This window comes from Gallinula chloropus (genome assembly GCF_964237585.1).
Source record: "Gallinula chloropus genome assembly, chromosome: 5".
NCBI classification, from domain to species: Eukaryota; Metazoa; Chordata; class Aves; order Gruiformes; family Rallidae; genus Gallinula; species Gallinula chloropus.
This window is the reverse complement of record NC_140090.1, coordinates 28,681,890-28,699,868: the sequence shown is the minus strand read 5'-3', so window position 1 is coordinate 28,699,868 and position 17,979 is coordinate 28,681,890. Positions and strand designations below refer to the sequence as shown.

Genomic DNA, 17,979 nt, shown 5'->3' with positions numbered 1-17,979 from the left:
GGATATGTCTGGAAAAAGTAGCAGTATGAGAAGAAAGTTTGTTTTTTGTTGTTTTTTTTTTCTTTTAGATCACTTGCATGAGGAAATAATTTTAAAGCTGGTCATAATGGTAGAATAAAGAGTATTTTTGTATAAATTTCATACCTTCAGGCTTTTGGATTAAATACAGTAATTAATTAGTAATGAAATAGGTACATTTCTGCTCCCTTTCTAGTTTCTTTTCCCTTGCTTACAATTACAAACCTACACCTTTCATTCACAGAGTGGAACATCATAGCTCTTCAATTTTTTGTCTATGACTCGGGCTGTAGTGCCTTGGTCTGTGTAAAGTGTGAGCTTTTGAGGTTCCTTCGAAACCCAGTGGCTGAAAACTAATAAATTTCTCAGAATTTAGATGATTCCAATTTTCTTCGTGGTCATTTTACCTTCTGATATAATATTGTGTCTTGAAGGTTTGGTACTTCTTTGGTCCTTGCCCAAAGGACTGATCAACTTAAAGGCAGACTCTGTATCCAAAGTTCTCATATTACGAATGAATAACAAAGAGGTGGTGGCTATTACAAATTGTGCATGGATTTTAGACATGCTACTTACTCAAAGTACTACATTTTCATACTGGAAGGATTCTAATAGGGCAAAATGGTATAGTTTCAAATCAACTTATTGTAAAAATGTATTTTACTGAAAATGCAAGATGGCTTTAATATGTAGGACCTAACACACTCATTGGAATGTGTAAACTATGAGAAGAGTAAGGAATTAAGCACTGTAAAGACAAATACAAACCTTCCTACCGTGTGCAAACCATCAGAACAACTGTGTTCTGTGCCATGTTCCATGAGAAGAATTAATGTCTTCCAGAAATCACCTTAGGCGTTACTGTTGTGGAGGCTTTCCTTCTATGGTCACCATTCATGGAAAGTAGAAAAGTAATTTGGCTTGTGTCAAACTTTGAAAGTATAGAAAGCCAGTATATTAGAGAAATAAAGGCACTGGTTTTACTCTTCTTACAATAAAATCCTTCGTGGCTGAAGCATGGTATTTGAAATCTGAATTTCTAGTGATGACTTTAATTTTTCTTTTTCAATATTTATATTCTTTTAAACTGGTATGGAGTTCTCAAAGCCATAGAAAATGTATGCAGCTTTAAAAGGCTTGGAAATTTAAAATGTGAACAGCTGCTAATCCAGCATGGGTGTGTGTTAGCTATCCTATGTGTCCAGTACTGTTACTAAACACTGTTCATTTTCGTAATGAAATGAGATGAATTAACAATAACAGAAAAAGTATATTAATTGACTACATCCATCAAAGAGAAGTATTAAGTGTGTGAGATGGAAGAGATGAAAGCTTTCTATCTGTAGGTATCTATAACTGAGTGCTTTCCAGATTCAGATGTGTTTGACTATAGACTAAATAACTAGTAAGAAATATTAATGGGAAGTCGGAAAAGATACAGACTTTTTACCTTTTTGAAAATGTCTTTTCTTTGTCAGAATCAATGATCATGAAAACTGTGCATCACTGCTCATTGGAGCCATCGATGCCAGCATTGTCAATTGTGAAGATGACAAAGGAAGGTAATAGTTTCTCAAAAAAAATGCATTTCATTAATCCATCCAGTATTTTTCATAGTTCTTGCTGATCCTCTGGAACTAATCTTTACCTGATATGGTTGGGCTAAGACTTGTCATGCTGACTCTTTCAGACAGCACCTTATGCTGTAATGAAGTTAAAAAATGGCCCACTTGAAGCAAGAATACTATGCAGTGTTCAGTCTTGTAATACTCATGAAAAGAAATACAAAAGAAATAGTTTCAGGGTTTTTTTTTGTTTTAACAGCTATGACCATTGGCTGTTTCCTTGAAGGTGTTTTCTTTCTTAAATACATTTATCTTTGTTAAATGGGATGTGATACTATGTAGACATAGAAAAGTATTTCATTGAAAGCATCAGCATTCTCAGGGCACACCACTGAAAACATCTGTGCAGCAAAATAACACTGATGCAGCAAGTGAGATGCATTCAACCAAATCCTCAGTTTGTTGTGCTGACCGTCTCCTCAACGTATATATTTAATGGCAATCGCTGAAATTCTAAAAACTGAACGTTTGTTGCTTTTCTGTTATTTAAAACAAATACAAGACCTTTAGTAATAATGATTGCTTACTCCTGTAAGGGTAAGACCACCTCCCCTTTACTGATAGTAAAACCTGAAGTCACAGTATGAGATGGGTTGTGTACCTACTATCTGTCATCTCTCGTAGTCGTGCTTCAGACCCAGACTGCTTTTCAAACTACACAGCAGGCTCCCTTAAAATAAATGTGCTGCTAATACAATACAAGATTCTCCACAGTATCCTATTCACCTTCTGCTTCCCTTTTGTTAAAGTTTATATTGCAGCAGGACAGAGACTGTAAATATGATTTAACATATGCCAGACGCTGCTACTCTAACTGTCCCCTGGTGAAAACTTTGAATTCTTGCAGGGAAAAAAATAATTTAAAATGTCATGTGCTCTCAGGTTCTCAGGAAGGGGAGTAAAGAGGAATAGTGTCATTCTGTAGCAACAGCTATGGTCGTGTTGCTTTCCCCACAGAACGCCCCTTCACGCGGCAGCCTTCGCGGACCACGTGGAGTGCCTCCAGCTCCTCCTGAGTCACAGCGCACAAGTGAATGCCGTGGATCACGCAGGGAAAACACCCCTCATGATGGCAGCTCAAAACGGTCACGTAGGTGCTGTAGGTAAGTAAGTACATCCTTGTCTCTGTTCATCTTGAAAGGTTAGCAGTGCTACACTTGCTATCCCAAGTAATTAATCTTTGGGGTTTTTTCCTATGAAGAGAACAAGTTTATGGGGATGTCTGTAAGAAGCTACCTTTTACTTCCATAAAACATTTCTTCTCAGCCCTTGTTTCTCAGCAGTCTTGAACGTTTGCAATAACAATCTTGAGTCTTATTTCCTCCTAAGAGCACACTGTAAAGAGCATGAGGGGAGTAGTAATTCTGTTCTCCCATCTACTTCCTTGATTTTATGGAGCAGTAAAACTGCACGTGTGAGAAAGATTGTGTAACCTTTTTTCCCCGCTCTATTATAGGAAGTCCTGTTCTTGAAATGGCAGCTGTCAGCAGCTGCTTTTTCCAGGCTAGACTGTGTGTCATAGGCATACAGATTAGGGTCCTGTTGGCTTAACAGAGTTCCCTTTTCTCCAGCTCCAACAGCACAGTCTGCATCCTAAGTTCTTTACATCCATGTAGCCCTCTCTAAGCAAGACCCACAGGTGTTCTCAGGAGAAGGTGATTCAGGCAGAATGTGCTGATCTGCAAATGGGGAAGTTCATAAATAAATTAAGATGGATATAAGTTTGACAGCTGGGGGCACAAAGCACGAGCTATTACCTCTGCTTTTGCTTGCTGTGTACAAGATGAGTCTGTTCTCATTTATCATTTTCACTTCATGTTCATACACTTACATCACATAAAGGCTGAATTGATTAGAATATACGCAGACATATATTGAAATAGTAAATTTTTTCCCCCTCTGTTTTTACATGTTCATCTGCCCACTGGGTTTGTTCGCTGATTTCTGTTGTACACCTCAGACTTTTTGGTGAACATTGCCAAGGCTGACCTGACATTAAAAGATAAGGAGTTGAATACGTCTTTGCACTTGGCTAGCAGTAAAGTAAGTTGAAGACTTCTGTATGCTTCTGTTCTTGTCACAGTCTATATGTAAGTGTGTGTTTATGCTCCTACATTTTTTTCTGCGATGGAAATGTGGTGGTCAAAATTGTGGTGAGGAAGGGGGTGTTGTTCCAACCTTTTCCCAAGCCTGCTTTGTAAATGGAGAAAAATGTATGCCTCTTATGACAACTAAAACACAAGGAGATGACGCTAAGAGAAGTAATGAAAAAACTTTAAAGATCTTACCAAATAATCTCGCTGTAAAATAGCTTAACAGAGTTTCAGTGACAAAGGAAAAAACCCAACTATTTACTCTTTTTTTCTTTATTCTCCGATTTCTGTGTAAGCAACCCAGAATTTTCCTTCAGGACACCAGCAGTAAAACCAGTAGCACTGATTAGATTGGTGGTGGTGTCTTCTTCCCTCCCTTTCTTCCTCTTAACTCCAATAACTGCTGATTCTGCAAGAAAAAAATGTCATGGGATCACCTCTCGTTGGCCTTTTCTTTTGCTCCTACTGACAGATCAGATTCCAGCATGATAGTTTTACTCCAGTTCTTGCAGACATGTGAGCCTTGCTGGAATTCTCGAGGTCCTTCAGCAGCTGTTCACCTGCCAGGGCTGTAGGCTCAGCACCCACAACTTGCTGTGCTCAAACAGTATCAGAAAGAAGGCCGAGATCTGTCTTATTTCCAGAGTTTCACTGTTGGAGTGCTCATACTGAAGGGATTTTGTAGTAGCTTATTAATAATACAGAAAGGCACTTAAAGACGGAGAAAGTATAGTACTGGTTTCTGAGATTAAACCCTCCCTTGATTAAACCATCCCTTCTATGTTACTATGTAGTTCTAATATATAAACCATTGAATTTTCCTTCAAAAGAAAAAGTCTTCTCAGAAAGCTAAGAAGATGAACTCATATATAATGAATGGAGGGTCAAAAAACAGATGAACATCTAAATTTCCACATGTGCTAAAGCATCCCAGCAGTTCTGGTCTGTAAATGGTATTTTCAGGCTCCTACAGTTCCCTGCTACACATCCTTATAAACAAAGTAGCACGTTTTCTGTTTCAAATTGAGTTATTTCTTAATTAAATTTCACTTTTATATGTAACGCTTCTTTTAACTCCGTTTCAAATTCCTCAGCAAATTAACACTATTTTTTCCCCCCCAATTTCAGGGTCATGAAAAATGTGCCTTGTTAATACTTGACAACATACAAGAACAGAGCCTTATTAACGCAAAAAATAATGCGTTGCAGACGTAAGTATACCCTGAGCCTCTCAATTTCTGTTGACTTACCAGAAGATTCCAATTTAGCACTTCAAATTCATGTCTCAGATGTTTTTCAAAGAACAAGAACATTTCTGGGGTTTTTTTTGAGTGCTCGCCCTTGAAAATACAAGATTTGTATTGCAGTTTCGCTTTTAATTTTGGTACCTTTTAGTGCCAAATTCTATACATGTCCTGGTGGAAAAATTATATGAGATCATTTCTCCAAAGACTATATCAAAAAGTCTATTAATCATGTGAATGTGCAAGTCTACATCTGGCATTTCCTAGCTTTTAGCTTCATCTTAGATCTAAAGAATTTATTTAGGCTTCAGGTGGTTCATTTAATTTTCAGAGGATTTTTTGAGGTGATATTTTATGTGCAACTGCTGTCCATACCGTACATTATCAGCAGTTAGCACCTTCAATATTCTTACTCCAACTTTTTGACCATTTGAATCCCACAGTAGAAGATTCATGCACAAGCTTTTGTGGCAGATCATCTAGTGCTTGCAGAAGTTTTCATTCCATCTCAGCCCTTTCCCTCCCTTCCAAGATGAAATTGTTTTTCCCGCCTACTAATTGCTCCCAAACAGGAGCAAACCAGGTTATTTTAAATGTCTGGCTACTCTGCTGCATCTTTAAGGATGAAAAGGCAATACAATGATTTTGAAGAGTCTGTAGTAGCCAGAATGAAGGATGGAACAAAGGCATTTCTTCAGCCATTTTCCTTTTAAATGTCAATTGTGTGCTGCAAACAGTGGAAAAATGAGAGCTGTTTAAAGAAAACCTTTAGACTGCAACGTTTGAAAACATACTTTGTGTATGTAAAGGCAATGATATTTGTCTTGCAGGTATATTTTATAGATGTGGCTGTTGTGATTATTTTAAAGGCTGTAATATAATTTAATATCTGCAAGATAATGCAAAGAAGGAAAACGCTTTTTCAGATGCTGGGTGGGCTTTGAGTGTCACCTAACTTTTATTTTTTTTAGAAAGCCTATTTTAAACTGAACTTGAATTTCTTTGTTATGTGTTTGCAGACCTCTCCATATTGCTGCACGAAATGGCTTAAAGATGGTGGTTGAAGAGTTGCTAGCCAAAGGGGCGTGTGTCCTGGCAGTAGATGAGAACGGTAAGTAAATAGTACATTTTGACAAATCTACAGTAGGACCCAACAGGTAATTTTACAACAGATGGAAGCTGTAGACTTAAAAGCTGATGGTAGACATCATTGATGATTTTATCCTTCCAAGAACAGACAATGAGCTGTGTGAGTACCTATTAAAAAAGAAAAAGAAGAGATAGTATTTACTTTTCTTTAATAGAGAAATGTATTCTAAACATCACAGCAGTCCCTTTTACTGTTCATTTTGCATGTACTGTCAACAGCTAGTCTTTTTTAATGCTTGAGTGCAGTGGTAACTTGAATTTCCTAAACATGCAAGTGGCACCGGATAATTCTGACGCCTTGCAGAAGAATTAAGGATTATGCATTCAATCAGCGCATGTTTTAATGGGTAGGAAGAAAACCATCAACATATGTTTGATAGTGTTCTAGTTCATTCTGAGACCAAAGCTTGTGCTTACCAATTGTCTGGCCTAATCCAAGATGCAAGTAAATTACTGTTACCTCATAAAATACATGATTAGTTAAGGATTCTGGTAACTTTGTTGCAGATCTCAGTGAAGTCCTTCCCTAAACATTGTAATTCCCATAGAGGGCTATGCTTCTCTAATTATTTTTTTCAAAAATATCTTCCTGAAATAAGCTGGTCTTTCTTATGATACTGACTTTGTGGCATTAATGTTTCGGTTACCTCCATCTTCCCATATCTATAAAGTAGTAATAATAATACTCACCCATCATTGCAAGGCATTTGAGATCTATGGATGAAAAGAACTCAGTGGTGAGTATTTGCTGTTAACCAAACATTCCCTCAACACACTTGCGTGTCAGTGCTTAAATGTGGGTAGCTCACTACAAAACCGTACTCCCGTTTGTCCACCAAGCTCACCTATGCCACGGGTGTCCCAGGCTTACTTGAGGCAGTTGGGCATCAGTAGTGGTCACTGCCTCGGAGCTCTATCGCTGCAGCACGGAAGATGTAGCCATGTGCAAAAGAAATTTGTTTGCTCTTAGCATAAAGAAGGGTTTGCTGAAAAGTGCTGGAGCACTACACAGCAGCCTGAGAAATGTATAGGCAGCGAGTCTAATCAGCATGCCGCTTCCCAAGGTTTCTGTAGGTGAAAGGCTGCTTTAGGGGCAGCTCTCAGGTGGTAGCTGAGTTAACCTGCAGTGAGGGCAGGCTTCTAATAACAGCCCAGCTCTTTGTTTTACTGACCTCTGCGTAATAAATTAACTTTGTATTTAAAATGTATGCCACACTTTCTGAATGCAGTCGTCGTTCTTCTAACATGAGTAGATTTGGTAACTGAACAGCCACGTAGTCATGCCTGCTATACATGTACCACGTGCACCAGTCTAATTCTTTTCTCTTACGATTTAATGCCTATGCCTAAATAAACTGCTGTCTGAGTTGATCAGTCAAGTATCTACTCAGTCTTCTAAAATAGCTCACGTACTACTTCAAAATGTTTCTAAACTGATTATCTTTTACGCTGTAATAAAAGTTGTTGTTCTCAGAATGAGACTTGTTCCTGCGTGCAGAAACTGAAGCCAGTTTCTGTCCCTGTTGCTGTACTCCCCCCGTTCCGTACCCATCACACCGTCTGTGCTGTAGAGCTGTGTTTAGCAAGTGCTTTTATTCATATTGTGAAGTCTGTTTGCTGCCTGATTTTAAAAGAACGGTGCTTGTTGTGGTCGTGGTGATGTAAATGCTCCATGAAGTATGTATTTTCCCAGCATGTCTCATTTAAAATCAGTAACATACCCCTGTTGCCTGGCATGTTTGTAACTGAACATACATCTCCTGCTTATGATGTCATCTAGAGATGTATATGAGGAATGCTCAGTGCCATTCTCAGTACCCTTAGTACTAACCATTGCCTTGTCTGCATTTGTGCCCAGGTCATACGCCAGCCCTGGCTTGCGCTCCTAACAAAGACGTGGCTGACTGCCTGGCACTCATTTTGGCTACCATGATGCCTTTTTCTCCTTCCAGTTCAATGACGGCTTTCAACTTCGTTTGTTTTAAAAAAGACAATTTGGGCAGGACACACCTCTGCGATGGCTCCAGTATGGGTAGCATTAACTCTTACAATAAGCCCTTGAGTAATAACATAGGAACAGAGGATGGGTACAATGAAAACGATTCGGATTCTGAAACATTTTGACTTTTTGGTATTCCAAAACTTTTTTCCATCATTACTGCATTTCAGCTTTATTTTAGTCTGTTTAAACAGCTTAAATCCTACGGCTACATTCTTATTCTCGACACGTAGATCTTGAAAGATTGCTAGTGGTGATGAGAATCGAGCCTTTAAATAACCAAGGTAGAGCAACTTACTGGAATGTAGTTCCATTGATGTTCTGCAGCTTTTCAGCTTCCTGATGTTTTCGTTAGGCCCTAAGTGCCCCTGTGGAAAGTCTCTACCTCTTATTTTAAGTAGAAAAGGAGAAAATGCCGGGGTTTGTTTTCTTTTTTTTTTTTTCTTTCAGACAGCAGAAATAAACAGAAAACTGTTTGTAAAAAGTTCTTACATGTTTTAGCTGTACTTTTAGTACAAAAACATATTTCCAGTGTAGCTGTCACAGATTCGAGCATCACCCATTTCCTCTGTCTGTTTCCTGCTTCCAGGGGCTCTGTTAATTAGACGGTTTTTTTCACACAAACCAAAGGTAAAGCTGTAAATCCTAAAGCTGCCTGTAATAATTTTCTACAGGAAATGAAACCTTTTACATTCTGTGTGTACAACGCACTTAAGCTTACAGAAGGCACTTTTTATGGTTCTTAGTTGCAGCACACAACGAGAGGAATTTAACGATAGATTATTAAGGCCAAATTCTTCTCATCTCCCCATATTTTCCCACAGACATTAGTGGAACAACCACTTATGTAAAACAAAAATCACTCCCCCCCTCCCCTTATTTTTTTTTTCATTTTGGTCCAATTCCGCACAAACACGTACGGTTTATTTGCACTATAGAATTGAGGTCATTAGATGTTTCTGTCACCTGAGCCATTAACTATAAATCTAGTGTTGGGGGGCAGGGGGAAACAAAGAATCAGGTGTAGACAAAGGTATATGTAAAAGTTTATGATAACTTGCCAATTTAAATGGATTTTTTTCCTTTTTTTCTATGCTTAAATAACTTATTTTTACTGTAAACAGTATCAAGTTTTAAACTACTTTTGCCAGTGTTTGGATTAACAGAGCAAAGGTAAAGCAATGAAAGCGTAACACCAAAAGTTGAAATACCAAACACCAGAACATACAGCAGTGTACCCTGCGGGGGACTGGAGACGCATGCTAAAAAAAGCCTGTTGTCACCAGCTTTTAAAGCAATGTCAACTTTGTGAATATGTTTACTCCTTCTGCCAAAGTTTCTAGGTCAAATGGACCACGACCCTCGTCTGCAACAGATGTACAAAAAGAAGAATGAGACTTTGTAAACAAAAACAAACAAACAAACAAAACTTAACAAAAAGCTATCACGAACTAACCAGCTGTACCAAGAGGACCAAAATGCTTCAGTAATTAAATGGAAGACTTTGCTACTTTTATTTTTTCTTCAAATGTGAGTGACATAATGAAGTAGTTTTTCTAAACCATAAAAATATAAACTTTTGAGGTAATGAGTAGTCTTGAGTGAATTTTGCATTTTTTGACGCAGGTTTCAAGTTGACATTTGTAACTGATAATGTGTTGACCACAGGTGTTTTTTTTTCCAGACTAAAGAATATACTTTTATGTAAATGACTTTATATTTATTTGAAATGAAACAAATGCCCAGGAAAAATAACTATGGCTTCTTCTCCTAGTTAGTATCTGTGCATAACGTTTGGCGTGATGCGAAATGAAATGTGAATCTAGGCGAGACTGATGGCCCGAGTAGAAAAAGTGCGGGCTGCTGCACAGTGGGGGAGCGCCCATCGTCTTCTGTGGAATGCAGGGGTAGAGCCCACAGGCTGTATTGCCCAAATTGGAGAGCAAAACACGTCCCACCATTTGAGAGTGTAAAAAAAGGGATCCAGCCCCTTGCTAGACAAGCAAGAGAAGACTGTACAGCTACAGTAGAGAGGGGGAAAGGTAACGCAGCACAGTGTCAAGGTGTTAAAGCTCCTGTGATTGATGCTCGGGCTGTCTGCAGGCCCACTTCTGTGCTGGGAGGATGAGATGAGCTTCCTCAGTGCACGCCTTCTTTCGGCAGGGGCAAAGAAAAGTAAGGATTTTTATTTTAGTTGCAGTTTCTAGCTGTGTTCCACTCAATTGTTAAATATCTCTTAGTGGATTCCATGAAAAAATATTTATGTATGAAGTTTATTTTGCCTTGATAAAATTAAATATTGTTTCCTCGAACATGAACAAACCTCAGAAGTTTACCACAAAAGATCACAAGGGACAGTGTCTCTAAAAGTGAACATTTCTTTTCCCTCAACTCTGTAACTTCTGCAGAATGACAGAGCACAGGAAACCCTGGTTTTCTCCTCAGAAATAGCACAGAGTAACATTTTAATGATTAATTTTTCTCAATATTTTTGCATTTAAGAGTTGCAGAATAGCAATAACCACCGTACTTAAAGCACTGAAAATAAGAGGAGAGATCAGTTATTACTGTTTTCAGTGGTGTCTGTTCAGAAATGAACGGAAATCCCAGAATTTGCCTTTTTTTTTTTAGATGTGGAATGATGGCATTGAAAACAAATGAACAAATGGGCAATGGCTGCCTCCTGTCTAACAGCAGGATCAGCCTTTCAATCTTTAGTTTAACCAGAGATGTCTGTAGGCTCCTTGGCAGGATTAGTTATAATTTTCACCCTGAAAATCATGAAGCTACGCTATCCTACATGAAGTGGCTTCATCAGGAGAAAACCAGTCCTCTCTACAAAAAGAGGATGTTGTGTTATTTTAAGCAGCCATTTGAAAAACTTAAGTATTTTTACTTGCTACCGTACAGAGTTACTGAAAATACTTCTGCATATTTGCAGTACCTCGTAACTCTGGTAACTGCGCAGTGCAACAGCTGCAGCTTCTTAATGACGTTTACAGCATCACAGCAGCATAGGTGATGACTGCATTACCTTGATCCTAAACTTTACTGCTTAAATTTTCCTGTAAACTAACAATTATGTAAGTATGCAATATTCCAGAAGTCATAGGAACCTATGGTGCGCTAGCATCTCCAGGGCATTGGAAAAGTCGTGTTTTGAGTATGGCGTGTTTGGGAGGACAACTGCCAGGAGCAAGGCACTTGGAAGTATGCAGATTTGGTTTATCCCCCATCTCACATGAGCTACCAGAATCCCTTTTTTTTGTATGCTAGTACATTAATCTGTAATATAATTTATCACTTGTAGAAATAGATTTGTAATTTAGGGCAGGTATTTAAGCACGGAAATAATTTTACTCTTGTAAATAATCACCTTGCCTTTCTGTGGACTCTTTACAAGAGTAGAGTTAACCATACCTAATTGTTGCACTTAACCCTGGATCCTGCAATCTACAGTACGTGGACAAGCCGTGTGTCTGCACCAAGCAAGGCGTGTTTGGGGAGGGGTGGCCATCGGCGCAGGCTCATTAGCAGGATCCTGTCCAGGTCCTAAAAGTCTCTCTCGTAAATACTGAGTTACAACCTCCGGACTGCCTGAAATTGCTGTGAAATAGCTCAGGGGATTTCTGTTCATCGCTACTAAAAGGGCACCATAATGTGTTTGGTACTTTTGTGCAGTAAACAACTGCCAGATTATCAGATTAGAACAAACACATGAAACGAATTGTTTATCCATTGTACTGTTGAGAAACTCGGTCATGTACCTTGAGGATGATTTTAAAAAAAAAATATTGTGATTTTTATTCCTAGTCATGTAAGAAATATTAGAGTGCCTTTTCATATTTGTGTATTATGGAAATGTTTTGTGAAACTTGTCTTTTTTTTTTTTCATTTGAGTGTTACAAAGCAATATATTACTGGTAAATTTTCATTTCAGATCTTCTTTGAATGTATAAAGTGTTTCTTCTTTTCATATGTTCTACCTGCATTGAAATGAAAATTAATATGCTAAATTTCTATAGGAATAACGTATATAATTTTTGCAGTGCTGAAAATGCTTTCTTATTACACAAAAAGTAAACCTTAGGTCAGTGTTATAGGAAAGGGCGTTTTGAACTAGTGACAATCTGAGTGTGTGTATAAAATGTAATTTTATGCGTTTCTTATGCAGTGGTCTACATATAAAAGCCAATATCTTACGTTTTGTAGGTTTTGTCTTATATTTTATGCTTTAGCATGTGCAATATATCTTTACAGACCATGGTGATATGAATCTGGTGCCAGTGTTATATTTTGCATAACATTTGTAATAAACAATATAAAATATTGTTTGATGGTTTCAGTGGGGTTTTGTCTGTATTGTTTGCTTTTGTAAATTCAAGTTTAAGGTAAATGTCACACACAAAATGAGGAAAAAGACTTACTTCAGTGAATGACTTGGAATTCGACCTGAATCTTCTCAAGCACAGTTTAGAACTTTTTCAACTACTGAATGCTGTATTAATGTAATGAAGAACCCTAACTGTAAACTACTATTGAAATGCATTCAGATGGTTATTTTTACAAATAAAAATGGTACAAATACTGTTGGAAAACTGAGTAAATTTTGTTACTTTTAAAGGTGGGGAGAATTTATTTAGCAGTGAAGAAGAAAATACGACTGTATTTCCACTCTAATTCCCTTGGCTTAGTTGATGTATTGCATCTCTCTAGATGGACAAAAAACCCACACTTTTTTTTTTGTGAGTTAGTAAATATTTTACTTAGTTTTCACTGATGCATAGCATGGGGGGTGGGGGGTGTCAAGGCTGTCTTAGACAAAAATCCAGTGGTGTGTGCCTGAAGAGAGTGAAAGTTGTTAGAAGTATGTAACTCCAACAAGCACACACATCGCTCCCCAGTCAAAACACAGCGCCTTTTTACAGCTTTATCGATGCGGAGACTAAACTAACAGGCCAGGAACCTCCGAAGTGTACCTGAGGGGGAGGGGGGGGAAGGTATCGCAGGTTTGTTTTCGGGAAGGTGAGCCGCCGGGCGGGGCGCGGCCGGACGATACCCGGGTAGCATCTGAGAGCATTTTTGACTCTGCAAATGCCGAGGAGCCGCCGTCTCTACCGGCCCCGCTGAAGAGGGCGGCGAGCGGAAGGAGTCTCCTCACGGGGCGGTGTCCCTCCGGCACCAGCAGTCCCGCGGACCGGACCGGGGCGGGGGGAGCGGCTGAGCAGGCGCAGCGGCGGTGCGCTGACTTGACCTCCCTATCATGGCGGACACGTTTCCCCCCCCACAAGCTGCCGGCTGAGGGAAGCCCGCGGGTAGGTTCCTGACCTCCCCGTAATGGCTGTACTGCCCGCGACATGGCGGACGGGACCGCCTCAGCGCGGCGGACCTACGGCCAGTCGAGCTCCTGCCCTTCCCAACATGGCGGCCGCCCTCTAGCTCAGGCGGCGGCCAGGTTGTGGCGCCCGCCCGCCCCGCCTCCCGGGCGGTGGCGCTCCCCGCCCCGCTGTGCCTGGGTTCGCGGAGAGCCCGCGAACGAGCGAGGGCTTCGCTCCGCACCTCGGCGGGGCGCGATGGGGCGGGCGGGCCGCCGGTTGCCCGCGTTGGCGGCGCTCTTCTACGGAGTGCTGGCGGCGCTGGTGCTGCTAGGGGTGCGGGACGTGCTGTTCCTCTACGAGGAGAACCGGTGCAGCATGACCTACATGTACGAGTACCCCGAGTATCTGGTGAGTGCGGCTGCGGGAGGCGCCGAGGGAGCGGGCGGCGGTGTAACAGGTGGGACCGACCGGTCCCCGGGCCCCGCCGTTGGGCGGGGAGCGGCGGCCTCACGCCGCCCGGCGGCCGCTGGGGCGTCGCTGCCCGCATCCGAGGCGCTGCTCTCCTGTCGCTTCCTTCCCGCCTCTCCCTGCCACAGAGGCAGGAGAACGGCCCCGGGAGAGCCACCGCGCTGGCGACTCCTGGGTGCGCCTGTGACTTTCGGGTTAGCGAACTTGCTGGGGCCGCCTCTGTGGGACAGCAAGCGGCAAGCCCAGTTTCGGTAATTGGAGGGGTCGGTGTGTTTTGCACAGTGTGCCGATGTGGCCGCAGCACGTAATGAAGCGCCTTCGGCGACTACAGCGGGGAAAAGCTGCCTACCTGTAAAATAACGAGGTGCTTCGTACTGCCACCTGTACAAAAGAAAAGGTTCCGGTTTCCTCATCTGTAAATGCTGTAGCAACATGTAGTCCTGGTTAAACCGGTCACATGCTCGTTCAGGTTTATGCAAAGGGAGGGGCTGGGCCAGGTCCTCTGACAGCACCCAGAGTACCATTAGCGCCCGCGAGGTCGAGTTTTGTATTTCTTGGTCCTTTTGTAACTTTACGGTGTGAAGCAACTAATTTGTCAATAAGGGGAATAACCGAGATTCAATTACGAGTGTATTTCTCAAGCTGCTGAGTGGTAGCGCAGAGCTCTCTCAGTGAGCACTGTGCAGGTGGTATGGTCCCACAGCATACGGGGGTGGGGTGGACTTGTACGTCTGGCTGAAGTCCCTCTGGCTTTGCTAATGAAGCATTTTAGAAACCTCTTTGAAGATCTCTTTGACAGCCTTGGATTGGAATGAGAGAGAGCATCTTATGGAACTGTTGTTTTCCCAACACGATACTATGGCTTAATAGCAGGAGGATGTAATTATCTGCGTATATGTGGGTTTGCTGTTAGTACTGCATGCAGTTTCTCTTTTTAATGGTAGTTATTACTACAGGATTTTCTGTTCTATTAAAAGCATCCTATGGCGTAATTTCTTGGCTCCTAAACATTCATTTAGCATTCTATGGGATATAATCTATGTTGGGAAACTATTATTTAGAATACTTCATATGTTTACATTCTGAAGTAGGTTGCAAGCTGGCTTGCATAGTAGAGGAGACTTTAAAGCAAAACCTTAGTACCAAAATCGGTGACGAAGCAGCAAGTTCATTTTTGGATCTATTAACCTTCATTTCCTAACCTTGACATAAATTGTGTTAGCATACAAAAGAGAACCTTAGTACAGCTACAAAGGTCGTTTCGTCGTGCTGTAGGACAGAATGCTTTAAGCAGCTGCAAATACTGAAGTACTACATGCTAAGTTTTCAGATCTAGCAGCCAAAACATACTTCAGCTTCAATCTGAACCCAACCAACTGAAAGGCACTAGCAAAATCTGTGCTGTGTTACTGGTAGTTGCCTGACATTCTCATCTGCCACCATAAATCTTTTCTATTTACTCAGTATGTTAGGGCTTAAATTCTATGCAAGTTCTGAGCATCTTTAGGCAAGTGTTGTGCTGGCAGGAGATGTGAGGCTTAAGAGTAAGTGGTATTTCCATGCAGGGGATGCAAATCGCAGCTGGCTGTATCACATCTCAGAATTTCTAATCCCTGAATAATTACTTTTACTGTGTGGAAAACAGTAGAGAGGGAGAAATTATGAACTTGCCTGCAAGTACCTCTTTTCAAGTACCTCTTTGTTGTTGGAAGGGTTTTTTGTTTACTTTTTAATGTCTTTGTAGTGCTGGCAGTGGTAGGAATTTCAGGTGAAAGGTACCTGTCCTCCCTTCCGGACTGGGTCTAGCATTGCAAAACAAATAACTTATTTGATCAGTTACACTTAAGAAGTTTCATTTCTTGTGTGTCTAACAGCGAGGGTTAGCTCACAGTCAGGCCAATATGAACTACTGGAATTGGTTTGGATTTTATCTTTTTGTTTTGTACTTAAGCATCTTCCTCTGAACAAATTGTAGAATTGCAGTGTTTGAGTTTAACCTACCCCTGTCCTCTGTAGCTAAGCTTGGCAAGAGATTTGGAAGTTAGTAATGAGGGATTTTTTCCCATAAACCTAATTACTTCAGGAAGCAGCATAAAAAATGAAGCCTACACTGACACTGTAAAAAGTTATTGTAGCTCTTCACAACCAATTACATAACCTCTGCCTCCGGAGTTCAGAATATAAAACCACTGTCATGAAACATGAATGTCTGCTTTCCTTTGGAGTTGGATGTTCTCATTTCAGTGTGGTGTTTGAGCACTGTAATTCACAGAAAAATACCCAACAGTATTTTGGTAGTACAGTACTCGTGGATTCTGTAGGGTTTTGCTTTCCACATTCACCTAAAGAAGGTCAGCTTGTCAATTCTGTGTTCCTTCTAAGTTCTTGAAAAGACAGTGAACCAGGAGGATACTGTGAAAGAATGGCTGAATAGGATCATTTCTTCCGTCACACCAAGTCACATGAACATGTCTTGATGGCACCTGTGTTTTAATAATTGAAACGGATCAAGTTGGGGGTGGTTTTGCACAGAGTTTTGAAAAAGGAGCAGTAGAAAGGAATGAGAAAGGGACTGTGAGGTCAGTGAAGTTGGAAGTGTGATGAATGATGGAGGAAAAGGGAAAGAGCATCAAAAGGATGATCTGGACATCTAAGGCCTGAACAAACCTTAACCTTTTTTGTTCACAGTGAAGGAATTAAACGCTTTCTTTCTCCCCAATGTGTATATTTTGTTATAAACATCATAAGAAGAGGTTGCAAATATGGCAGCCAGTATGACAAACAATTTGAAGACTCGGGGAGAAAGGACCTAGTCTTCAGCTGAGAGACAGAGAAGAAAAGGGGAAGGGAAAGAGTGCATATGGGTTAGGAGTGAAAGCTCAGTCGCCTTTACTGTAGGTGTGGTTGAGAGCTGCAACTGAAATACCTCCGAGATGCTTCGGTTTCAAGAAAGCCATTCTTCAGAGAAGATTTCTGATGCAAAACTGAGTTCAGTTTTGACCTTATTCTCTAAAATAAAATGTTTCCTTAAGATATGAATTTCTCCTTACTAACTTTATTTTTCATGTTTGCTTAATTGTCATAACATAAGCAATCAAACCGTAGAATGAGTGTATTCATGTTCATAGAAACTTTGAACATCTACATCTTAGAAACTGGAAATTATAAACCAACCAACCCCATACAGGATGTAATTGAATGTTTTCTTCCTTACTACTTACTTGATTTAAAGCAGTGTCAAAAAGGCACTAAGAGTGATACCTTGCTGGTCTAAGGCGTAATGGTCACTGATCCCTCAGGTTCAGAGAGATTTTGTTCCTGTTACAGGATACATCTCTGTACAAGTTACCTAAGAGAATTCACACTGCATGTGTAATTTACCCCAACATCATATCTGACAGTCACGTAGATAACCCTGTTCTCAGGATGGAGCTTTGGTATCAGTGGAGTAGCACGTCCTTGTTCCAAGCTGCGGTAGTGGAAGGGATTTCAGAACTGTTGCAGCGTACTAGGAAGAGTAATTTGGGTCATCCACATGCCTCAGTTTCTGTGCTTAAATTCTCAGGTCGTGGGAAGAGTGGCTGGGTTTTGTCAGGACTTCCCTTGCCTTTCCCCCCCTGCAGTATAAAGCTTTAAAAAGATACATAATAGCATTCATTTGGGGCTTGTTTCAAAGCCAGCTAATGTGAAGGGCTGGTTCACCTAAGTAACTGCAGCATTATGCACAGTAATACCTACTTAAACAAAAGGCTTGATATTTTAATTTTGATTTTTGTTTTCTGAAAGCAAAACCCAGTTTTTCATCCTGTATTCTGCAAAGCAGAAGCCGGTTCATTTAAATTACTAGATAGCCACTGTATTATCTTGCAACAACGTACATAAGGTAATTGGTTCCTTTTGAACTTCTGGAACAGAAAATAAAGCTACCGAAGAAAACAGCCAGACGATACCCAGCCTACGAGCTCTATCTCTATGGGGAGGGGAACTATGCTGAAGAGAACAAAAATCTCCTATTGACAGGAATTCCAGTTCTCTTTCTTCCTGGGAATGCTGGCAGTTACAAGC

The 17,979-nt window shown here is 40.6% G+C and overlaps 1 protein-coding gene across 1 annotated transcript in view; it reads left to right on the top strand.

Moving 5' to 3' along the window:
• ANKRD44 (ankyrin repeat domain 44) overlaps positions 1–8,253 on the top strand; it is a gene marked incomplete at both ends in the record, with an annotated part of 75,167 nt that extends 66,914 nt beyond the window's left edge. The window contains 6 exons of the mRNA XM_084264938.1: positions 1,497–1,580; positions 2,601–2,746; positions 3,604–3,686; positions 4,865–4,947; positions 6,000–6,091; positions 7,988–8,253. Of these exons, the coding sequence (XP_084121064.1) occupies positions 1,497–1,580; positions 2,601–2,746; positions 3,604–3,686; positions 4,865–4,947; positions 6,000–6,091; positions 7,988–8,253 (754 nt within the window). The remainder of the gene's footprint in view (positions 1–1,496; positions 1,581–2,600; positions 2,747–3,603; positions 3,687–4,864; positions 4,948–5,999; positions 6,092–7,987) is intronic.
• Between the last annotated feature and the right edge of the window lie 9,726 nt (positions 8,254–17,979).